Genomic DNA, 26,200 nt, shown 5'->3' with positions numbered 1-26,200 from the left:
TACCCAACATAGGGACTGGATACTAGATAATTTATCGTTCTGCTGGAGGGTTACTGGTTCCTGGCCTGGGGGATATTCTTGCATTTTGCAGACAAAATTATTTTACAACGAGCCCACATTAGTACAGCGAGGGGTTAACGTGAAATTTATTTACAGCGCAGAGAAATAAAAACCAAACAAACCAGAATCAGATCCTGTTCATAGGAAAAGAGGATTCTCCGGCACCGCGCTGCTCATCCCTGAGCAGCCATAACATGCTGGATGCCCTTAATGAAGATCATAATAATTATATAGGCAATTACAGGCTTTCTGAAGCTGAAGATGGGCATCGGCTTAACCCTTGGCGTGCCAGGCTGCAAAAAGTGGAAAGGCGGCGGGAGCGAGAGAAGTGAAAAGAGATTTGCATTTTGCAGATCGGAGATGGTGCTTTACAACTGGGTGTTTAGCATGAGAAGAGGGGACGGAGGATCAGAGAGTAGTGGTGAATAGTGTGCAGGCATAAGAGGAGATGTTTACAGGAGACGAGGAGGGGGAGCGGGGTCCCAGCCATTACAACATCTGGTTAAGTACTACTCACTCCACTGCCAGGCTATCTAATTAGCACAACACTTGTGCCGGGAAATGCAGCTCAGGATCACACCACAAGCGCTGGGCGGCAGCTGGCGGATATAAGGATGGAAGTGTATGAGGTGGCTGCCGTTACAAGCAAGAGGATATCAGTGTGTGTGAGGTAGCTGGGCCGAGGGGGGGCTGCTGGGTGAGGGGGGGGGGATATTCTCATCCACATGATGCTGGGGAAGGAAACAGCCCCCTGGTGACTACAAGAGTCTTTTAAAAAGTTTTGCTTTGCAGCTTGTGGCCGCAAAACGGGGTCATAAAAAGAGTGCGTGTTTGTTCACTTTGCTTTAATGTCATTCGGCAGGAACCGATTAACTCTCTCAGGGCCGGAGGGCACTTTGCGCCTGCGCAGTTTTTTTCAATATTTTTTATCTTCTAAAAGAAATGACAAGTTTGCTGTCTGCGCTCATAGTACAGGGTGCTAACAAAGACCCCACAGACGTCCCCCTCATCTAATAAACATATCCCACCTGCAGGGGCCTCCGAATTCTCCCATATACGGGAGGTGAATCTTAATGACTTAATTTTCATTAAAATGACATAATTAATCTCAATGACATTATAAGATGTAAATGAAATGGGCGGTCCCCACAATCGCTAATTATGTGACCTTTGACCTTGTCCCGGGACCCCCAAACACAAAATTCACCTCCTGTCCACAATACACACAATCTGACCCCTTTACACAGCACAATGTCCCTGTCAATGAAAGACCACAGGGAAAATTGGGACTCTTTGAAAGTTTTGTAATCTTAAGACCTTTTGCCTCTCAGGAAGGAAGCTGGATCCTTATATTCCCCTGCAGGAATGTCGCTCTTCCCACCAGTACACACTCACAGGGATCTTCATTCCAACGAGATGACATCACACTGAGCCACCAGCGTTACCACGATACAGTGATACAATGTAACCAGTGTCGGTGTCACTGGCGCTTCCGCAAGCTTTTCTGCCTGGTTACAACGTATACATTAATACTGTAGGATTTATATGTCGTTATTGTGTTTCCAGCACTAATCAATCTGTAGAAAGTCTCCTAACTCATAAAAACCCTATAAAAGTTTGGAACAAAACAGCATTTTTTTTTGTGCTTTCATGAGAACAAAACAAAACAATTTTATAGAAACCAAAAAGGATCATTGTTGTTTTTTTATTTGATAAAATTGGACTCATTATATTTGCAGCAACAGAGAGAGACCAGTTCCTGGCGTATACGTGGACAAGAGCACTTTCCTGTGAGTCTCTTATAGTGACAAGAGCCAAGAGAGGGAAGAATAAGACTTAGATGGCGGGAGATACTGGTGGTGGCTGAGTGTACATCACTATGCAACCACTAATTACATATTCAGGGCATGAAGCTGGCAGGGAGAGGCCCAGGCCCAGCCAAGATTGGGCAGATGGGCGCCCAACCGTACTTCTTTTCTCCATGCCCTGCGAGTGCGCTGCCACGTCCGACGGGCAGAGCGTAGTGAGGAGACGCAGGGTGATGGACGTGCGGTCAGTCCACGAACAGCTGGTAGCAAAATTATCTACACAAATGTAACAGGAGATAATCAACACTTCGTCCTCTGTCCGACAACATGCCCAGGTACTTCTCACATACATATATTTAACTCTTTCATGCCAGAATACTTCCCAAACTATTTGACAAACGCAACAGAATGTATCTCCGCCTGTCATAATTACTTGTTGTAATAATGCGGATCCACTTCTTGCTTCATAAATTAACAGTAGAACTTCCTCATCCTATATCGACAATATTACAAATTAGGTAGAGTGCGGTCACATCTAGACTTCAGCATAGTAGTAGATTGCAAGCTCCGTGGGACAGTCACCCAAGAATTCCCAGTACGTATTTTATGGTTTGTAGAATTCCTCTGCAACTTTAACTGCACTTGTCAATATATACAGATATAAAATATAAAAATAATCTGCATCCCTGATAACAAAATGTAACATATTAAACTAATTTTAAATATTTCTTACAACATTGAAAAGGAAAGTTCTATTTAATTTTAGTAACGTTTGTGTAAATCCCCGTTTATTACATAATATATAATACAGAATATAATACACAATACAGAAATATTTGGCTGAGTTTGGGAGTTACTAAAAGCCTATACACACGTTGCCCCCTGTGGATTCGGGTTCACGAAACTGATATGTCAAATCCCAGCGGCGTTGTTGGTAAGACAAGGCCTTAGCAATACATCTCACTAGCACCGAGCAGGAGATTTACAAGCCAAAGTGCTTTTATGGTTGCTGAGATTGGTAAAGGTAGACAGGGCTTAAACTGAAGCCTTTTTAGTAGCGGAAAGTTAACTCAGTGTCTAATTCAAGTCGACAGCACGGGAAAGTAGCTTCGACTGGGGAGAAAGAGACAGAACATCTCAATTACCCTCTGTGGCGTTATAACAAGGAGGCAGACGGAAGATAGAAAAACGCTAAAGTTTCACTTTTAGGAGAGAAAAGAAATTTAGAGAAAGAGAAGGGGAAAAAGATGAACGAAAACATCGCTTTGGTTTAAAAACGATCCTTGAGCTCTTGCAGGAGCCTTTATCATCTGAGCCGTGAGTGAGTGTCATTTTTTTATGCCGAGCGAGCTGGGGATGTCAGCGGGAAACATCCCTGAGCTGTCGGCGGTGCCGCTATCTTTGTTAAATGACTGTACATGGAGTTTTTTACTTATTGATGGAGCAATATGTAGCCTGGCTTCCACGTTACATGCGGGCTCAGTCGGGGGGTCCTGTAACTAGAACTAGCGCTCACAGGATTTGGGTGATCATGCAGGACGAGAGGTCACTCAAATATTTTAGGGTGAGGCTGTATTATTTTACAATCCTGGAGGCACCACCAATTACAGATATTACGTGTACCGCTCATCATCTCTCTGTATAACCCGATACACTAACACTTCCATGGACTACACAAAATAGATAACAGAACTCTGGAACCCGAGCAGCATCAATGGATGAGAATGTCACAATTTACAAATATTTGGGGGCAGTTTTTCCTAAACGGATTTGTTTTTGGACAGCGCTAACATTTCGCTCTGTATAAGTGTTAGTCTCATGTAAAAAAACAATATTGGCCCTATTCTCATTGTCACACACCGGAGAAATAATGTAACGTTTGCAATAATATATAAAAAGCAGAAACATAACTTATATTGGTATATTGGATATAGCAGATTATACGCAGATTACAATAAATAGTACTTACACCTGTCATTGCGATCCTCTGGACTCGAAGACGTTTCTCTGTCTGATATCAGGCCGGATACGGCAAACAGTTTTTTGCCTCCATCGTCTACTTTATGTCCCCCCGGGGAACCTGTTGAGATCGGTGTCCCAAACTCATACTCTTTTCCATCGGCGTCAGAAAAGCGCAGGTGTGGGGAGTCCGTGTCATGGCAGCTCTTGAGGCGTTTGGCTGGGGTGAAGGCGGACTGATAACTTTCGCGCTCCTCGGGGGAGGTGAAAGGCCGGAAGGCGCCCACACCACTGTGGTTCAGCATGCTGAGAGGGGAGCAGTCTAAGTTTGGAGGGGCAAATTGTGGGTGGAGGTGTAGTAGAGAAGGTGGAAAGTCACGGTTGGAGAACGCTCCTGGAACACCACCCTGGCGGTGGTACATGGAAGTAAAGGTATAAGAACCATTGGTAAACGGAATATGCACCTCTTTATCCATGGACACTGGCACGCCAAAAGGTCTCGGCTGTTGGCAAGGTATGGAGGCATCACGGCTGGCTTCAGCAGTGGATGCTAAGACCATCAAGGCAGGCGATGCCAGCGGGTTGGGTAGGAAGGAAGAGTTCTCCATCTTAAAGGCCGCCCGGTGTAGATCCATCTCTGATACTTCGGCTCTTGCCAAGTCTTGAATTTCGGTAAGGATTCCTCTGGCGGCGAGAGCAACGGGAAGTTGGCACCAAGTGGAAGACGTTACTTCATTTCTCCCCTGTGAAACCTGCATCCCAGATAGAGAAAGTGAAAGAGAGACGTAAACCTGGGAACTACACACGAAATCAATACATAATTATTATTTTTCTTAGTACTTTAAGACACCGTTTCCCATACACATTGCAGCTGACAGGACTACCGGACAATCCAAGGGACCTTTAACACAAGGTGGAAAACTGATTCAAGCTGAAACCAAATATATGACCAAATCTGAACTGATTGAACCTATATACAGGTTACATTTTTGACTTCTGTTGGGGCATTCGTATGAATCAGGAGGTAAGCCTCTTTATAAAGCTGGAACTAAATATTTAAAAACACAAGAAGAAAAAAGTAAATATATATCTGATAAACAATAATGGATATTAGATAATGAGTCCTTCCCTGGGCAATAAGGGCCATTTAAATTAGTGTTCTGGAGGCGCATTTATAAGGCCAGTGACCAGCGCAGGTCGCCCGCCGAGCTGAGAGGCTCGTAGACAAAGATCTGAAGTTGGAAACTACTCATGTAGATGTACGAGGTGCTGGGAGATATTGTCTGGTAAACAGATAGGTAGGGAGATATAGATTAAACTGACACGCAGATAAAAGCTTGTGGAAGAAAGATAACCAAATCACCGTTCTCGTTAAACAAAGCCCATCCCGGCTCTAATGAGCAATTACTCCCCTCTCGTATTAAGGCAGATGCGGCAGACGCAGTAATTCTTCTGCAGTCACTTCCTGGCCAGCGAATGATCTGTTTGTTCTGGTAAAAACCTCTCTACATCTGAAGCTGACATTTCTACCTATGTCGCTAACTCTTTCCTTGCCGCCGGCCGACAAACCTCCGCCAGACGTAAATGTCACTACATTCTGCTGTAATACCGGAGCGCAACTAACGGGATAAGACTATTACTAAATATCTGAAATTAAGAACTGAGACATAAAATAGAATCGTAAGAAAACAATGTGTAAACGTGACGGTAAAAGAGTCCAGCGAGTGGCTGGAGAGTAACATCATGTGGAATTAGAATGAGACCTCAGAAAGCAAAATCCCTGGGTAGTGGTCTCTCTGGTCAACAACAGGTTAACGTTTAGCCAGCAAAACAGCAGCGTTTCTTAATAGTGAGCGTATTAATAACCCGCCATGTAAACAAAGCAGGATAAATGCAGCGGCTGTGCACAAGAAACACCTCGCTACAACATATTGCTGTTCGCCCCTTCAGAGACTAATAAAAACATCTCTTTTTTAACTTTATCATATAAACCGGCTCCGGCCTTTCTTCTAAATCAAAGAGCAGAAGTTTAATAGCGGGGATGAAAGACTTTAATCTCAGAGAAGCAGAACTGAGCCTAGGAACCCAGAGCTGGTAAAACTGGAACATACAGTAATGGAGCAGAGACTTAAATACAACGTAATCTATTTCTGATTACTTTATTACCCCAGCAGCTATTGTTTGGCTGTATTTCTCCAACGTCAAAGAGCAGAAAAAAAGAAAGGAAAAAAAATTTCTGTTTGCAACAGGTTTCTAGAAAATGTCATTTAAGTACAACCTGGACCGTAACGTCCTCGACTGTACGTTACACAGAGGAATAAACTGCTTTTATCTCTATTTATTCACAGTTCTCAGACTCATTATTTAAATTTTATTGTATCTCCCCGAGACACCTCAAATTTAGGCTTAACCCCAATCACATCTGTATGTATGTTCCTAGCATGTAACATGCAAGTAATGATCGACCAGCAGAAACATTTCCTGTTTTCATACATTTAGTGACAGAAATGGTTCCAAATACTATATACACATATATACAGGTATGGATCTGTATATATATATATATATATATATATATATATATATATATATACACACACACACACACACACACATATATTCACACATATACATACACACACATATATATTGAGCTTTAATATGTGATGAAAGTATATATAATAAACTCAGCAGGATTTGAACTGTTCTGTGTATAGATATGACCACACTTATGGATGTGGTTGTGTATATATATATATATATATATATATATATAATTTTTTTATGTGAAAATCTTGGTAAACACCTACTGTGTGGACCATATACAGTTAATCTCTCAGGAAGAAGCGGTCTAGATAATTATGGCGGCTGCTGCGGTGACTTTTGGCTGCCGCAGGTGAGCGCACGTTTTAGGATAAAGAACTCGGGTGCAGCAGCCTTTCCTGTGATGTAACATATATTAAGTGTACAGCTAAGCGGACACAATCAGATTTGCTTCCTCATTTGGCCGCCATCCTAGCATACATCAACCCTAAATTACCACCTTATATCTCTCTCATTAACTTATTTTCTCTCTTACAAATTTTAAATAACTTTTACATTAAGTTAAAGCCTAGAACTCAGATATACTGAGATATGTCCAATTCAATGCGTCGTCCTTCAAGGGTTTTATGTTTTTTAAATATGAGAAAAGTGGAAAGATATTTAAAGAATTATATCAACAGAGGGTTAGTTCACATATACAAATATATATATATATATATTTATTTATTTTATTTTTTATTTGTGTGTGTATTTATTTATTGGGTTTTATTTGTATTTAATACATATAAAATGATGTGCATTAATCTATGCCTTTGTAATAAAAAGTGTTTCTGAATATTCACAATATAGATGAAAATATAATGCAACCTTGTCGGAATCACAATCTGGACTGCTAATTTTAATTTATATTTTCATGCCGGGGAACTGATTTGTGTAGAAAGACAGATGGGATAAATGTAGAAAGTAAAGCTGTGATAGTGTAATCTGAAGTGGCTCTTTCTGATGTCCGACTAAACGAGGAACCCAAATCTAGGTTCAAAAATGTAACATCCCATTGTCCGATTCTAAATCAAAGGCTCAGCCTCCAACCTCACAAAAGGAGAGGACAAATTAACACACGCGTGCAAAATTCACAACCCCTTTAAAATGATGTGTTTTAACCTCTAATTCCCAGCAGCGTCCTTGGCCGCACAATGAAGGGACAGAGGGGATGAGGCACAATTTGCAAACCACAAGCCTTATGGAAATCTATAGTTAATACACTCACAATGTCAAGATGTCATCATCTTAAATACAGGACCCTAAACAAGAAAACCAACAGACCTTCTTAATTAAAAAAAATATGGATTGCAGGATAATCAGACACAAGCCAACGCTGTATACCTGAGAAGACACACCAGCGACGGACAGAAAGCAATACACGTTCCTGATAGTATGCTGATTTTTTTTAATTTAGCACAACGTGCAAATCCAGATTAAAATAACTCCTGCTATTGATCCAGGCAGTGGGATTGACATTAATTTTAGTTCACTTCTCACTTTGCAAAGGGATCAATAGCAAGTAATAAGAGCTGACATCCCCACTGAATGGAACAGAAAGAAGACTTGGAGACAGCAATCGAACAGCCAGCCAGATAAATCATCAAATACTTTTCCCCAGCATGAGACAAACTCTGAAGCGATAGTAGAACAGTCTTTGTTAAATTTACCAAACAAGAACAGTCGAATCATTCCCCAAAAAAGGAGCATTCTTGACACGGAATATAAAATTCAGCAGCAAATAAGATACACGTGTTAAATCTAAGCAACAGCTTACTTCTCAACTCATAAATCTGTCCGCATGTACTAGATAATTGTATATTTCTTCTAAAGTAGGTAACAGTTGCAAACTGCGGTTTTATACCACTCCTCTATATCAGTCAAAAGAAAACATATAATTACCAGACAAATAATTAGCATTGAAGCTATGGAAGCAGTTTCATTTTTTTCATCTAGAATTATAATATAATGACAAACAATTATAATATAGCAAACATTATAAATTACAATTCAGTCTACATATACTAAGTATGTGCTTAAAAAAAAAAGAAGTAAATGTTATTATATAATATCATTAAATTTTGTTTTAGAAAAATAAATTATTAATAAAACTAATACTGCAAAGAGGAATATTATGGAGGTTTTTTTTATGTTTTTTTCAAAGCACAGAATTTGCAAAACAATTTTGAGATTGCATTCTGTCTTATTTCAAAACAGGATTTGCCATGGAATCAAAGCCTGCAATAAATCTACAGCCAGCATTAGCAAAAATTTAGCAAATGTTTAAAAGAAAGAAAATTTCCGTTTTAAAGGCTTTGTGTAAAAAATTCATTGCTAGTGAACTTGAATCAGGTTTTTATGAAATTGATAGAACATTTATACACAACAGGTGGCATTTCTGTGGTCATATAATTACATGCAAAGGCTCGGAAAATGAATAAACGTATTGTCCCTATATTTTTAAGGAAGCAAAGCTTACCAAAAAAATCAGTTTCATTAAGAACCCTGTAAAATTGGTCTAACGGACATAAACTTTAATTACTTTGCATCGGGTCTAAATCGGGTTTTTTATGCAAGTTTAAATATCACAGACAGTTGATAGAATATTGACCCAGTTTGACAAAGAATAAAACCGGTCAGTAGAAGCCAATTATAATTCTAGAGAAATTTTACAAACCAAAAAATAACTTTACAAAACTGAACATTTTTCAATTTCCAAATTTTAACACAGTTCATCTGTGCAAACAACATTAAAAGCTGAGTTGGATAAATAAATGTCATGTACACACTTTATAATACAAAGGTGAATTAAAAATAATGGTTTAAACCAAAGCTGAAATATGGATTAAATAAATGAGGCTGATGGAGATGGCAATGTAACTGGTTGGGATTTGGGGGAAAAATATTTTTTAATTTGACAGCAATTAGGCAAACATACATTTTAAGGGGTAAACTGTTTTGGCGATAGTGGGAATTAAAACGACCCCAGGAGTTAGCCATACAATGAAAAATAAATGTAAATAATTTGCAATTAGCTTAGTTTTAAGGCTGAAAATTCAACTCCCAGGACCATGAAACAGAGTAATAATCCCCCTTAAACTGCACAAACTTGTAAATTCTCAAGAGCCGAATTTCATCCCGAATTCTATCACCTCTTCCATGTTACAAGAACAATTTGCGAGACAAAATATTATGGCGTAAAATACAAACCGTGGCCCCTTTCCTTCCACAAATCCATCTCTAATAGGGGGAAACAGGTGCTGTAATATCTCTCCCTACACAGCAGGTACATTCTAAGATCATGTCCCCCCCTCTGTTATGTTCCACATTGTTATATTCTGCTGATTATTTTTAAGGATCCAGAGACCCCAGTAATTGCACCATGTAGAGCACACTGGACCTCGGCGTGTCCTTTAGTCAAATTAATTCAAATAGTAACAATTTTCAGAAAATATCAATCTTAAGAATTTTTAATGTTAAAAAATGATTGATTGGAATTTCTCTGAAAGCATTAATGTCTCTGTCCCCCACATGTCCTAGAGGTAAGATAATGCAGCCTCCTCTCTCTGGAATAAAGGTGCATGTTATAAAGACCATTTTCTTGCCATGTACTTTTCCCCCAAAAGAACCTTCTCTAGAGCCCCCCACAACCCAAACAAAGCCCCCCTGCAGTAAGAAGGATGCTAAAACCGTTGCAATTTATGACAACAATCACTTAACATAAGCGTTTCCTGTGTGGCTTCTCCTAATCATCTCATTGTGGCCAGATGGGTTTTTTTTTTCATGTATCTACAAGACAAGGTGAGGAATTCGCTTCCCATCGTTTCTCTGCGCGATTCATACACTTCCCTCTTCTATTTTATTTTTAAAAGTTGACAACAATTCCAAGAAAGGACCCGCTGAGCCTCCCCGCGTCTTCACAAGGTTACCAGGAAGGAACAGGGGGAAAAAAGTGGCCCAATTCTGCATCTGGGAAGCCAGGTCTGTTAACCCCTGGATGACAATGCCCGGTGGGGGTCTCAGGGCGCACAGTGATCCGGCAGATCCCGGAATATTGTGTCATGCGAGGTGTGAAATGTAACAAGCTGGATAATTGCTGCCTGTAAAACAGACATCTCTGGACGCTTCCAATCCGGAGATCAGAGCGTGGATTATGCACAAAAGTACCAAGAAGCTGAGAGTCAAATGCAAAAAAAAAAAAGTATTTATCTGGGCAGATATCTCAGTAAATTGCTAGAACTGCCATGGAAATGCAAACACTGATATATGCGCATTTACCTATATGGAGTATATCATTTACTGTACTAACCAAACAATAGAAAACAAAAAAAAAGAAAAACGCCGAGTGGACATTAAAATGCAGCCCTGCTCTGTCAGACAGCGGTTGGTGACAATTAGAGAGCGAGCTCTGCGGGCTATTGTCAGATGCAGGACCCCCCTGTGATAAGAAGTGTCAGGGGATGTTGGCAGAAGAGATCAGTCTGGAAGCAGCTGCTGTCGCTGCCTTTAAAGTTGCCGGAGAAAAGTTGCACTTTGTCCCCCATCCGTGCGACTCTCTGTGCGCAAAGAGCTGACCCGGGAGCACTAACTTCTCCCCAGTTTCCTGCAAAGCCCCCGCCCCAAGTGCACAGTCCCAGGACCCAGCACTTACCGTGAGCAGCGTGTGTGCAGCAGGAGAGGTCCCAGCTTGCCGGCTGTGCTGCATGCAGTGTGATTGGAGAGGTGCTGCCTCCTCACTGTGCCTGCAGATACCAGTGACTGAGCCAGTGCTCACAGAGGACTCCTAGCAGCGCACACAACACTCTCTCTCCCTTTCACTGCTCTGCATACATTAGGGTACAAAAGGAGGATGGGAAATGAAGTCCTCTCTCAGGGATGTCCTAGGAGGTAAAACTTGGGCTGCTGCACCTAGTGAATAATGAGAGCTCTGTTGGGGTTCCCTGTCCTTCCTATTTGCAGTGTGTTATCTATCTGAAGCTATTTTCTGCCTGCAATTATCTAGTGACCCCTGTACCTTGTATTGTCTGCTCCTGTGCTGAGTCTATAGAGGAGCTGTGATAATATTCTCTCTCTCTCTGACACTGGATAGGAGACCTGCTTACTGAGAGAGAAAAATACAGCAATATCACACAGTGGGCGCCCAGAGACTGTAGTAAAATCCTAATCAATAGCTGCAGATAAAAAGAGAATAGTGAAAGACCACATGTTGTAAATCAAATCAGTGCCCTATTTAATTGGCCAAGGAACACGTGCCCAGCAGGCTTGGAAATCCAACGTTTCGGAGTTAAGTTGGATGGTTGTAGGTGCTGCATAAACTGCAATGACGAAGGTAATATTAATGTACAGTGATGAGGATGTATAGATTCCAGCGGCTGTGTTTCCTGGGCACCCCGGTTGTCAGGCGCGGGCACCAGTGGCCTCTGGGAGCACTGCCACCTCACATGATAATGTTCTGCTTCCATTTTATTTCACTTATTACTAAGTGTTTTATTAGGTTGTTTGCTGTAAACATTATCAGGGGAACAGAAAGATTAATGGGCAGATTAGTAGCTGAATTACTAAACCACACAAGTTCTATCAGCTTCCCAGGTCATTGGCCAATCTAGATACAAAGCCACCGCACCACGAATGGCCTTAACGGGAATGGGTACCGGTGTCCGCACACAGTGAATTATTTTAACAAGAGGGAGGGTTATCCATGTCCGCACATTTACGCTTGAATCTGTACGCAGTTAGTTGCATTGTGCGTATATAACTCCCTGCGCTTGGAGAGGTGGAATGGGGGAGGCGAGGGCTGTGCAAGCGTGGGCAAAATACAATAAGTGCGGGTACAAGTAAATGCGACCGATGTAGACCTGGAGGCAGACATTGCGGGCGCTCTACCCCTGGTGTAAGATACAACCAGCTGAGATGAGTCCGACTTCAACAAACTATGTAGAATGTGTCTTTTTTTCAGACGCAATTTATGCCTGTGTTTTAGATGAAAATTGTGTTCAACATTACACGAGGCCATAAGTTAAAACATTTTAAATAATTGTGCAGGATAATACTCCAACCTGTGTCTCATTCTATTAATAAAGTGCGCAGTGCCTCATACACTGTGGTGACACATCGCGGCGGAGCTTTTTCTGAAATCTCTGCACATTTTTTTTGTCGAGGAGAAAATGAGAGGAGATTCTTTACCGTATTGGCCGGTAATGTGAGCAGCCGTATATATAGCGGTGAATTGAATTTCCCTCTTAGGGGCTCATTTATCAACAGTCGCAAAAAATGAAAAATAATTTTCAAACCTTATCGCATTGATAGGGATTGAACATTCTCAAATTTATTAAAAAAGCAACACAGAAACAGTAGTTCTGAAAAAGCTGTTCACGTGAAGTGGAAAACATACTTACCACTGTCTCTTCACTTCCGAAGAAGTATGCGATCCACAGGGGTCGTCTTCTCACTCCAGTGCGCATGCGCCGGCTGGAAACCTCGGGTATGCGCACAAAACATCCCTGTAATTCACTGTTGCAGAGAGAGCGGTGTGACACGGAGGGATCACGTGATCCCTCCATACATACGCTGTGAAGCTCTGCTCTTCGGAGCAGAGCTTCACAGTGTTGAAAACTGTCAAAACCGGTAATGTACGCCAGCCTGAGCTGGCGTACATTACCATAAGTGTAAAAGTATTTGCAAAAATTGTTAAATTGCGGTATGTAGCAGTCCACATAGACATCTATGGGGACTGCTATGTATTTCGAAAACAAAAGCAAAGCAGCAGATATATCTGCTGCGAGGCAGTGTTGATTAATTAGAAAAACACTTAAACACAGTAAATTACCTATAAACAGGCCCCTTATAATGCTAAATTCATGAATCTCTCTATATCTGGATTTATAAATAAATTTGATGATGATGATGATGATGATTTAAATCATCATCATTCATGTTTACACATCTATCTATCTATCTATCTATCTACGCACACACATTATCTCTCTGTGTATGTAATCACCAGGTCAACCAACCTCAGGTCCCGGAGAGGCAGCAAATTCACATTTTTGTTCACTCCTGGTGTGATTCTGCTGTCAGACATTGGACTTCTCACAAGATCCACTCTCATCTTCTGTTATGTCAGTGTTGGATTCTGTTGTAACTTTCGGTTCTAAAAGGAATTTGTTGCCCATGAACCTGGGATAATGGGAGGATTTGAAACATCATTTCCTCTGGATTCTACAGCATCCTGGAGCAGAGGTCCTATAAATCAGCCTGTGACAATGTTTTGGAACTGTACTTTCCTGGGACTTGTAGTTCTACAGCTGGACCGCCACAGGAAGCCTACATCTGTTGTAATGTTTATGGTAGACCCATAATGTTTTTGAAAAACAACACACACAGGGGCAAATTTACTAAAGCATCTAGAAAGTGTAGATGTTGCCCATAGCAGTATATAATATGCACTAGATAAAGGATAGGTAGAATGTGATTGGTTGCTATTGGCAACACCTCCACTTTTTAGTAAATCTGCCCCTATATATTAATGGGTATCCCCACCTAAAACTTTTGTTTCTACAATAAGGACTCAGGACACCTAAGTGATATTTATCTTACAGTTCTCTGGTCCCAGTTCTATGCCGTGTCAGTAAACAGTCAGTAAATTAGAGCCACATATCATCATCATCAACATTTATTTATATAGCGCCAGCAAATTCCGTAGCGCTTTACAATTGGGTTACTGTGCCCGGGTGTATATGAGAGAATATCCCATAGTGACACGGGGGTGGTTCTGTGGTTTTATAAAATTAAAATATTTAAAAAAAAAAAAAAAAAGTTAAGAAAATATTTATACATTATACGAATGCGTTGTTCAAAGAATCGGGTATTTTTTTTTAATAATCTTAATCTGCTATGACCAATATGAGATGGTGATAACAGAATATGTTGGCACCAATATAAATACCTCCAATGTACTTGAGTTATCACACCCAGCGACGGGTGAAACTAGATATCAACCCAGTACCAGCTCTGCTCACTTTGACAGATCAGCTTCTAATTGATTATTCTGTTTGGTGAAGAATATAAAGCTGGAAACGAGGAAGAATATCACACACAGGCAGCGTATATACAACAATGAATGTATGGTTTAAACTAACCTCTGAGAGGGAAACTACTGGTTAGAGGAGTGAGCGGATACACCTGACTCTGAAATTCAGCTGAATATCAGCCGTTCGTCAACAGAGAATTATTTTGTGATTCCCCCTGATTTGCAAATGTATAACATCCACCGGAGAATCCAATCACCATCCACTATAGCCTTATAACCGGCCCTTGTACATCCATGTTCTCTCTATGACTACACGTGTGTGTGTGCACTGTTACATAGCTGTGTAAACTGTACTGCTGTAATCCCTAATTTATTCTGTTATTTATATTGTCTACTACAACACACAGATGACCTGATTCATCTTCAAATGCAATGTGAAGTGAACCTGCATTTAAAAAAACACCTGTAACTTGTACACGTACGCTCATATTCAAATACAAGCGGATCTATATGAATTGGGCAGCACAGTGAATAAGTGGTTAGCACTTCTGTCTTACAGCACCGGAGTCATGTGTTCAATTCCCGACCATGGCCTTATCTGTGAGGAGTTTGTATGTTCTCTCTGTGTTTGCGTGGGTTTCCTCCGGGTGCTCTGGTTTCCTCCCACACTCCAAAAACATACTGGTAGGTTAATTGGCTGCTATCAAACTGACCCTAGTTGTGTGTGTGTGTGTTAGGGAATTTAGACTGTAAGCTCCAATGGGGCAGGGACTGATATGAGTGAGTTCTCTGTACAGCTCTGCAGAATTAGTGGCGCTATATAAATAAATGGTGATGATGATGAATCTGGGTATAAGTAGGCTCTGGCTGTATCTGGCTCTGTCTATACGGCACTCGTCATATGCAGACAGACAGAACACAACACATATTCTGCTTTACAATGAACTTCCGCACAGAATTACCGTTTAGATTATGATCATTTTGTAACCAAAAAAAATGCTCTTCAATTTTATCTAGTTTCATCTAATCCAAAAAGAGAAACTAGTTGACTAATTATAAAAAGTAATCACACATTCCATCACGGGAAGAGAGGTCCCTTGTTGGATAACTACAACATTTTAAAATTTCCTTTCTTTCTTTATTCTATCAATTTTAACATATTTTGCCGAATACATAGATATAAGGATGATAGTAATACATATACTTTTAAATATACCTAATACAGTTTTGTCATTTTAATAAGGATTATCCTGTATTAATTGTGAACTACAGAGTGCCCCTATAATAAGAGAAGTCCTTTTTCCTCTCTAAGAACACACTGCATATAAAGTCCCATCAGAACGCATGCAAAAAAATATATAAAATAAATTAGAATCTCTTAATACTATATTTATTAATAAAAAATATATGCTTACTTTTTTTACATTTATTGTTACATGAAATATGTAGATCAGGATGTTCTTAATGCGTACTGTACATAAAATGCATTTTTACAGTTTCTCTTGCTTGCACATACATGTTCTGGCATACATACATGTAGTCATCACTATCAGTCGGCACTTACACCTGCGCTGTGACTGCTGCAAGTGGTACGTCTAGAAAACACCTATTGGAGAGATGCCCAAAGCTTGGGTTGGGGGAATGTGGGTGCACTCGGCACGCCCTTACTGTGCATGGCCGACATTAGCCCGCCCCGTTCCGCCCTGGAAGTGCCATTTGCGTTTGTCCCGTTCTGGCAGTTTCGCACAAGATACAGCATATAAATGGACTTGGGTCCGGAGATGAACGGCACCAGTAGTGAAGTGGGTGACTCCCCATAAGTCATAGTGGAGCGGGGAGCAGAGTAGGGATCCCTTCACAAGTGGTTATAAACGTAATAATAATGAAATTGGGCAACTCATCACCACAGCTCCGTCACAGGAAGAGAGGAAATCAATTAACAATCCCAAAAAGTTGTATTTTGATGGGTTTTTTTTAAAAGAAGATGAACGTCCTAATTCTACAACGTATGGACAGAAAGTGGTGGAAGTAAAAGACTCTGACCAGCAGCACATTATCTAACGAGGTTCAGGGAAGTCAAGGGCCACAAGGATGGTTTGCGGGCCTGCATCTGGCCCATGGGCCGCCAGAAGGACAGCCATGACCTAGACAGTACCACACAACACGCTTCCATACAATGACATATAGAGGACCGGACACGATGACAGACAGGACGCATAGAGGACCGAACACGAGGACAGACGGGACGCATAGAGGACCAGACACGAGGACAGACGGGACGTATAGAGGACCGGACACGACGACAGACGGGACGTACAGACGGGACGTACATATAGAGGATCGGACACGACGACAGACGGGACATTATAGAGGACCAATGACAGACAGGACGCATAGAGGACCGAACACGAGGACAGACGGGACGCATAGAGGACCGGACACGAGGACAGACGGGACGTATAGAGGACCGGACACGACGACAGACGGGACGTATAGAGGACCGGACACGACGACAGACGGGACGTATAGAGGACCGGACACGAGGACAGACGGGACATTATAGAGGACCAATGACAGACAGGACTCGTAGAGGACCGGACACGACACCAGACGGGACGCATAGAGGACCGGACAGACGGGACGTATAGAGGACCGGACACGACACCAGACAGGACGCATAGAGGACCGGACAGGAGGGACGTATAGAGGACCGGACACGACACCAGACAGGACGTATAGAGGACCGGACACGACACCAGACGGGACGCATAGAGGACCGGACAGGAGGGACGTATAGAGGACCGGACACGACACCAGACAGGACGTATAGAGGACCGGACACGACACCAGACAGGACGCATAGAGGACCGGACACGACGACAGACGGGACGTATAGAGGACCGGACACGACACCAGACGGGACGCATAGAGGACTGGACAGGAGGGACGTATAGAGGACCGGACACGACACCAGACAGGACGTACATATAGAGGACCGGACAGGAGGGACGTATAGAGGACCGGACACGAGGACAGACGGGACGTATAGAGGACCGGACACGAGGACAGACGGGACGTATAGAGGACCGGACACGGCGACAGACAGGACGTATAGAGGACCGGACACGAGGACAGACGGGACGTATAGAGGACCGGACACGAGGACAGACAGGACGCATAGAGGACCAGACACGAGGACAGACGGGACGTATAGAGGACCAGACACGAGGACAGACGGGACGTATAGAGGACCGGACACGACGACAGACGGGACGTACAGAGGACCGGACACGAGGACAGACAGGACGCATAGAGGACCAGACACGAGGACAGACGGGACGTATAGAGGACCGGACACGACGACAGACGGGACGTACAGAGGACCGGACACGAGGACAGACAGGACGCATAGAGGACCAGACACGAGGACAGACGGGACGTATAGAGGACCGGACACGGCGACAGACAGGACGTACATATAGAGCACCGGACACGGCGACAGATGGGACGTATAGAGGACCGGACACGGCGACAGACAGGACGTACATATAGAGCACCGGACATGAGGACAGACAGGATATACAAAATCTATAGGAATTTTTCAATCCTTCTAATGACGAACACACTTTAAACTACACATCTGTTTTTTTATTTTATATCCAATATTGTCCCAGAATGCACAGAAGTGGTTTGGAGCCTAAGGTATGATAGATAACGACTCGTCTATACCACAAGTGCATGTAATGTGCTACGTATGTGAACGTTAATATCTGATTCTCTTGTATTTCAGGTACACTGGCCATGAGTTATTATTCGGTGCTATGTGTTGTGGTTAATAAATATATTTAATGGTTGTGGTTGTTGTGTGGGTTACTCTCAGACGCACACCTTGTAAAACTGTCTGTACAACAACTGTAATTAGGCCACATAACGACATCACGGCACTGACGGTATCGGGCGCACCAGGCAATGCTGTCACTCCACGGCTGGGAACAGTTCACTTGTGACACAAAAACACAACTAATAAAAGCATTGGGACAGCAAGTCATCAATTACCACGTGAGAGAAGGCGTCATTTATATTCCAAACAGATGTCACTGATACCATTGTGGTGGTCTCACGTCGGAGCGTCCAACAGGGACAGACCGAACTCTGTGCTGAAAGCTCCCTCCACCCAGCAAGGGTTAAAAAGTCCCAGTCTTTGTGTCATGTATGTAACAGAACTACACGCGATAACAAAGCCGGACAGCTGCCAGCAGACGCAACGACATAGCAGCAAAAACCCATCTCACAGTGAAGGGTTAAGACAACTGACCATTTCTGGTGCTGACCTTTGCTGTGGGAGATACAAGACGTTCGTTCTGATTATGTGTCGTCCATGTTGTTTGTCAATTCCAGCGTAACAAACATTGGAGCAGTACAATCTGTTGTTTTGGGGAGTGTATTGATAGAAAATGATCAGTTTATATGTTGTTATTTGCAAGTCAGGAGAACCAACAAGATTACAGTGTTTCAGATTTTGTGCAAAATGTATTCCATTATAACTACATTTGTGTTATATTTACTTTCATTTTTTTTAATAATGTTTATTGTGAAATGTTTAACAAAAGAAAGAAGAGCAGACAGGGTGGTAAAATGACCGATAAATAAAAAGATGAGCAGTTATATTATAGAATTGGTGGAACTGGGGACGAGCTATTGTACAAAGAAAGATTGTAAAGAATTCCTGAGCGCTACTGGAATAGGTAAAAAATTCAGAGACACCGTACCGGGTGATAGTAAGGGGAGATATAACGGGTGACCCCTTATTGGGAAGAAGGCACCAGGCTGCACTCACCCAAGATCAAAAGGTCAGGAGACCCCCATCAAGGGGCTCGAGGCAGACATATTCTAATAATGGTGTAGATCTATGTTAGTTTTTTATAATGAAATAAATGACAAATGATCAAAAGTATTTAATTTATACTTGCTGACTTTGTAGACTGCCCCTCCAGTAGATGCAGAGGAGATGAGTACAAAGTGTGTGTGTAGGGTGGGGGGGGTAACGCTAATCCCTCCATCATATCTTGTCCACTGCAGCATCACACCCCACTCACTGATGCGCTATGACGTGGACCATCTCACTACGCATCGGTGGACGAGGCTTGGTGACACCATACACATCACTGCAGGCCTACACCGTGCACTAACGTATTTTACATAATGGTGTCGTCTCATCCTCTTCTGACAACATCCGGGAGAATTTCCTTTCTTGGGAGTGTGGGGGGACACCCAGATATTTCGGAGTCTCCCGGAGTGGATATGTAGGATTTAATTTCACACAGAACATTTCCTAGATTAGAGCCAAAGAATGTAGTGACCTCTGGCAGCGCGACAGCGATAACAGCCGTTACCTGACCCAGTGGCGCCTCCTATACGCTGCCTACATCTCTCCCTTTTATTGTGGATGCGGCGTGCCGCTCAGCAATGCACCAACATGCAGTGATTGGCCGAGTCCCCACTTCCCCCAGACCCAGCATGTTAATGGTATAGTCCTTCTCTACAGCGCCTTAAGGGATTGATTATAAATGAAATGAGGGCGTAATGCGCCTAAATATTATTGTATACAAATGTATAACTGTATTTAATATAAAGCGTATTTAAACTTACCCCAGTGGTCCGGTGAGGATTGCCGTTTGGCGGGCGTTGTGCCGTCGCTCCGGGTCACTAAGTGTTACTTCACTCCCAGAACACAGCCCTCTAATCCCGCTTTCTCGCTCTTCTGTATTTGATTTAAAAGTAAAGAAAAACATTTAAAACCAATGAATTAATTCAGTCCAGGTTAGGTCAAATAGTGTGAAAAACAGAGGTGGATCTGGGGTAAAAGGTGTCACGTTGGATATATGTACCCCAGGCTTCAAGGGGGTTTCAGAATCTGATGTTAGGAGTTCCTAATTGCCAGATATATAATTCATTCTATTTCAAACAGCTTCTTTTGGGGTCCCAGGACAATGACACACTGACACTTGGGGTCCAGGATAATGACACACTGACACTTGGGGTCCCAGGATAATGACACACTGACACTTGGGGTCCCAGGACAATGACACACTGACACTTGGGGTCCCAGGACAATGACACACTGACACTTGGGGTCCCAGGACAATGACACACTGACACTTAGGGTCCCAGGACAATGACACACTAACACTTGGGGTCCCAGGACAATGACACACTGACACTTGGGGTCCCAGCACAATGGCACACTGACACTTGGGGTCCCAGGACAATGACACACTGACACTTGGGGTCCCAAGTATATAGTATCACAAAGCGATATATGATATCAGAGCAGTATATGGTATTACATAGCAGTGTATATGATATCAGAGCAATATATTGTCATTTTGAGTGGAATTGAAATAAAATACGAAGTGTTACTTTCTTGCTCTCTCGATCCTGCTTGGTTCCACCGTCTTCGGGGTTGTCAAATCCACTTCCCCAAGAACTTCTAATTTGCATGAATGGTAATCTGAAGGAGGAGGGGCCTTGACAACCCTGGAAGATCTATTGTGCTGCATTGATGGAGCACAGCTAAATAAGTTTATGTATTTTATATTATTTCAGTTAATTCAAAGGAATTACCATTTAATGTACACGAAATGCAATGTCTGTATAGAGCGTAACAGAATTGTATTACGGTTCATATCTTTATATTGTTATGTTGGGAAGACATTTCTCTGTAATAGTCCTACATACCTGGAGATTGGGAAAGATGTTGATCCCAGTAGTTTAGCTCACGTCTCCAATCTCCCGTCATGACTTTATACAATAAGAAAAAAGTGCTTAGTTCCACATAATGACTTCTGTTAAATGGAGCCAAAGCATTACCCTAATAACTAGAAAACTGTGTAATTATTTTACGGACATCATTAATATTATCTTGTCACCACAACATCCCCTTGTCTGCTCCTCGCATGAGAGATTTGATGCCTTGGTGAAATATTAGCATACATAATTACATTTGATTAATACAATTATTGCATGGTATGCTAATACTGTGCGAGTCCAGTGTAAAATTAGATTCTCGGCAGGCGGGCGTGCTCTTGTTTCTGTGTGTGTATTATTTATACTTTATACAGTGACAGCTGTGTATATATCATTCTATAGCATAGTGTGCCCTACTCAGCAGAGATGTATGATGCAGACAGAGCATGTGGATCAGAAATCATCATTGTCTGCAGGGTAATATGTACTAGGCAGTATGGACCAGGTAATATGCACTAGGCAGTATGGTCCAGGTAACATGTACTAGGCAGTATGGTCCAGGTGATATGTTCTAGGCAGTATGGACCAGGTGATATGTACTAGGCAGTATGGACCAGGTGATATGTACTAGGCAGTATGGACCAGGTGATATGTACTAGGCAGTATGGACCAGGTGATATGTACTAGGCAGTATGGACCAGGTGATATGTACTAGGCAGTATGGACCAGGTGATATGTACTAGGCAGTATGGACCAGGTGATATGTACTAGGCAGTATGGACCAGGTGATATGTACTAGGCAGTATGGACCAGGTAACATATACTAGGCAGTATGGACCATGTAACATGTACTAGGCAGTATGGACCAGGTAACATGTACTAGGCAGTATGGACCAGGTAACATATACTAGGCAGTATGGACCAGGTAACATGTACTAGGCAGTATGGACCAGGTAACATATACTAGGCAGTATGGACCAGGTAACATATACTAGGCAGTATGAACCAGGTAACATATACTAGGCGGTATGGACAAGGTAACATATACTAGGCAGTATGGACCAGGTAACATGTACTAGGCGGTATGGGCCAGGTAACATATACTAGGCGGTATGGACAAGGTAACATGTACTAGGCAGTATGGACCAGGTAACATATACTAGGCAGTATGGACCAGGTAACATATACTAGGCGGTATGAACCAGGTAACATATACTAGGCGGTATGGACAAGGTAACATGTACTAGGCAGTATGGACCAGGTAACATATACTAGGCGGTATGGACCAGGTAACATGTACTAGGCAGTATGGACCAGGTAACATATACTAGGCAGTATGAACCAGGTAACATATACTAGGCAGTATGGACCATGTAACATGTACTAGGCAGTATGGACCAGGTAACATATACTAGGCAGTATGAACCAGGTAACATATACTAGGCGGTATGGACAAGGTAACATATACTAGGCAGTATGGACCAGGTAACATGTACTAGGCAGTATGGGCCAGGTAACATATACTAGGCGGTATGGACAAGGTAACATATACTAGGCGGTATGGACAAGGTAACATGTACTAGGCAGTATGGACCAGGTAACATATACTAGGCAGTATGGACCAGGTAACATATACTAGGCGGTATGAACCAGGTAACATATACTAGGCGGTATGGACCAGGTAACATGTACTAGGCAGTATGGACCAGGTAACATATACTAGGCAGTATGGACCAGGTAACATATACTAGGCGGTATGAACCAGGTAACATGTACTAGGCAGTATGGACCAGGTAACATATACTAGGCAGTATGGACAAGGTAACATATACTAGGCAGTATGGACCAGGTAACATGTACTAGGCAGTATGGACCAGTTAATATGAACTAGGCAGTATGGACAGGGTAAAGTATTGTACCATGAAGAAGAAAATAAGGCCAGTAATACCATTTAAAACTTCAGGAGAATATCACCAGGATAATACAACAGTAACAGAAGGGGGTAATAAGTCGTCTCTTCAAATCTGAAAGGTGCTGTAAATAATAGAACACTGCAAATAAATGAAGGGATTGATTAGCCAAAAAGGTAAAAATCAGAAATGCATTTTATATCTGATGATTCATCGAAGAAACAAAAAATGTACAATCAACGCGTTTCACATTTGTACTGTTTCATCAGGCTGACAACCATGTGTTTCACAGTCGTACCTTTTCCACCAGGTTACCAATTCTGACAGCTACGAGTTCTGTCCGCCTGATAAACTAATTAGTGCCTTTGAATTGCACCTTTCAGATTTACTTTTATACATAGCATGTTATAACTTTATTTGTTACACCTATTAAATGAGAAGTTAAGTAATAAGACTAATGTGTGTCTTAAGTAATGTTAGACACAGTTTCATACTTTGATAAGTAATTAAATGTTTACACAAACATAAAGCCTCGCTACTTCCATGACTGCATGTATGAGTTTTAGCATTGTCTCACAGTAACTTTAGGGCACATTTATCAATGGCAATATGGATCATATTAACTTTGCCCAATACAAGAAAGCATTAAGTATTGCAGAACAAAAGCATTAAAGAAAATGTTTTTTTCTCAGAATCAAGCATTTTTAACCAATTAGTGTTTTAACATTTTTTTAAATAAAAATCTATTTTTGTACTATATTTATTTTTTTCCATGTTACTGAAAGCCCAAATCTGTGTTTTCAGTACCACTGTGCAGGCGTATCTGCAGCCAGTGTTACCGGGTCAGCTAGGAAACGCTCAACTGCTTCACCAATACTTTTTATTTTGATAAATTGTGGCGATAACTGATTTTTTTTTTAAAGGTAAAATAAAAAAAATCAGGTTTATAGATAAAAATACGGCCCTTTGTATTACTAGAGAGATCCTGTCTCCATGACAACGGAAATCATTCTCTTCCCGATCAAATATTTCAAATTAAGGCCTCGTTCAGTTAACACTGACAGTCCAAAAAGTAATGAAGCACCTGGATCTATATGCACATTCTGACAAGCGTTCGCTGTGCCACAATATAACCACCGTTACTGCTGAGTTCAGCTTTGTGGATCTACAGAACAGCTCAGTAAGTACATTGCATGCTGTACTGCAGGGAAACTTTGAGACATGTTAACAAACCCGCTAACACTCTGTTGAAGACAGGACACAATACAATGCCCATGCTTTTAACAAATGCTGTATTTGAATGTTCCTGTGTACGAGACCAAAGGGAAACGTAAATTAGTTTTATGCATCTTTAGTAGTGAGAAGCAAAATCATTCCTCATCTGTCAGGTTGTTACAAACCTCAGTGATATCATTCTGTGTGTTTGTCAGTGTAGGTACAGATGTATGCGCAGAAGGTTCTGGCTCTGTCTGTCACTGCAATCCACACTAAAGACATACATTTATAAATAAAAACATTTATTATTTCTATGTTTACAGATGAAGATTGAAATATATACATACAAAACCGTGTGTGCACATAACAATTAAAACTATACGATCATATCAAATATATTTTAAAAAAATGTGTTCGGAACTTCGAGTCAATAAGTTTTTGTTTTTTTTTTGAAATTTTACAATTTACATAACGTAGATAAAACAAACCAAAAAGGGGGAATAAGGGGAGGAGGGAAGGGAAGGTATAGGCAGGGCCATCTTAACAACATTATGGGCCCCCGGGCAAAGCAGTGCACCGGGGCCCCTAGATATAGATATAGATATATACAGATACAGATAAAGATAAAGATATATAGAGATAGAGATAGATAGATGTACTTGCTCAGTGACCCTTGAAGGTTTTTTTTGCAGGATTATTTATTCTCATTAAGAGCCGTGCCTATGGGGCCCCACTGCCCGTGGGGCCCCTGGGCAGCTGCCCATCGTGTCCAATGAAAAAGATGGCCCTGGGTATAGGGGGAGGAAAGTACAAGTACATTTGAAATATTCCCTCAATTACAAGCTATGCAATGGTTATCTAATCAAATTACAGATACAGTCCCAGCCTTACCCCAGGGGCATTATCACTGGAGTCAATAAGTTTTAACAAAAAATAAAACACATTGGGCCTGATTCATTAAGGCACGTACAGGAAACTAACCATATGCCAGAGAATTCAGTAACGTCCAAGTCATCTTTGAGCGCAAAGGACCCTTATTACAGACTATGATTTCATGAACGGAAAGGGGAGGGACTGGGCGTATGGACGTAGTCAGTGTACAGTAAGGGCGTATGGACGTAGTCACTGTACAGTAAGGACGTATAGATGTAGTCAGTGTACAGTAAGGACGTATGCACGTAGTCAGTGTACAGTAAGGACGTATAGATGTAGTCAGTGTACAGTAAGGACGTATAGATGTAGTCACTGTACAGTAAGGGCGTATAGATGTAGTCAGTGTACAGTAAGGACGTATGCACGTAGTCAGTGTACAGTAAGGACGTATAGATGTAGTCACTGTACAGTAAGGGCGTATAGATGTAGTCAGTGTACAGTAAGGACGTATGCACATAGTCAGTGTACAGTAAGGGCGTATAGATGTAGTCACTGTACAGTAATGGCGTATAGATGTAGTCAGTGTACAGTAAGGACGTATGCACGTAGTCAGTGTACAGTAAGGGCGTATAGATGTAGTCACTGTACAGTAATGGCGTATAGATGTAGTCAGTGTACAGTAAGGACGTATGCACGTAGTCAGTGTACAGTAATGGCGTATAGATGTAGTCAGTGTACAGTAAGGGCGTATAGATGTAGTCAGTGTACAGTAAGGGCGTATAGATGTAGTCACTGTACAGTAAGGACGTATGGATGTAGTCACTGTACAGTAAGGGCGTATGGATGTAGTCAGTGTACAGTCAGGGCGTATAGATGTAGTCAGTGTACAGTAAGGGCGTATAGATGTAGTCACTGTACAGTAAGGACGTATGGATGTAGTCAGTGTACAGTAAGGACGTATAGATGTAGTCAGTGTACAGTAAGGACGTATGCACGTAGTCAGTGTACAGTAAGGG

General features: G+C 41.9%; 1 protein-coding gene across 5 annotated transcripts in view; it reads right to left on the bottom strand.

The window, feature by feature from the left end:
- Nucleotides 1-24,574, bottom strand: part of RNF220 (ring finger protein 220) — a 177,673-nt gene extending 153,099 nt beyond the window's left edge. The window contains exons 1-5 of one of the 5 annotated variants that reach the window (XM_075181600.1): nucleotides 24,497-24,574; nucleotides 23,106-23,237; nucleotides 21,178-21,240; nucleotides 20,089-20,200; nucleotides 3,838-4,579 (exon numbers count right to left, since the gene is read on the bottom strand). In XM_075181600.1, the coding sequence (XP_075037701.1) occupies nucleotides 3,838-4,462 (625 nt within the window). In that variant the 5' untranslated portion in view covers nucleotides 4,463-4,579; nucleotides 20,089-20,200; nucleotides 21,178-21,240; nucleotides 23,106-23,237; nucleotides 24,497-24,574. Of the gene's footprint in view, nucleotides 1-3,837; nucleotides 4,580-11,061; nucleotides 11,197-20,088; nucleotides 20,201-21,177; nucleotides 21,241-23,105; nucleotides 23,238-24,496 lie in introns of those variants that run through there. The other 4 variants (XM_075181597.1, XM_075181596.1, XM_075181599.1 and 1 more) reach the window with 4 other exon arrangements.
- Nucleotides 24,575-26,200: the final 1,626 nt, after the last annotated feature.

Source organism: Mixophyes fleayi, chromosome 8 (assembly GCF_038048845.1).
Source record: "Mixophyes fleayi isolate aMixFle1 chromosome 8, aMixFle1.hap1, whole genome shotgun sequence".
NCBI classification, from domain to species: domain Eukaryota; kingdom Metazoa; phylum Chordata; class Amphibia; order Anura; family Limnodynastidae; genus Mixophyes; species Mixophyes fleayi.
The sequence above is the reverse complement of the archived record's forward strand: the minus strand, read 5'-3'. Positions and strand labels throughout refer to the sequence as shown.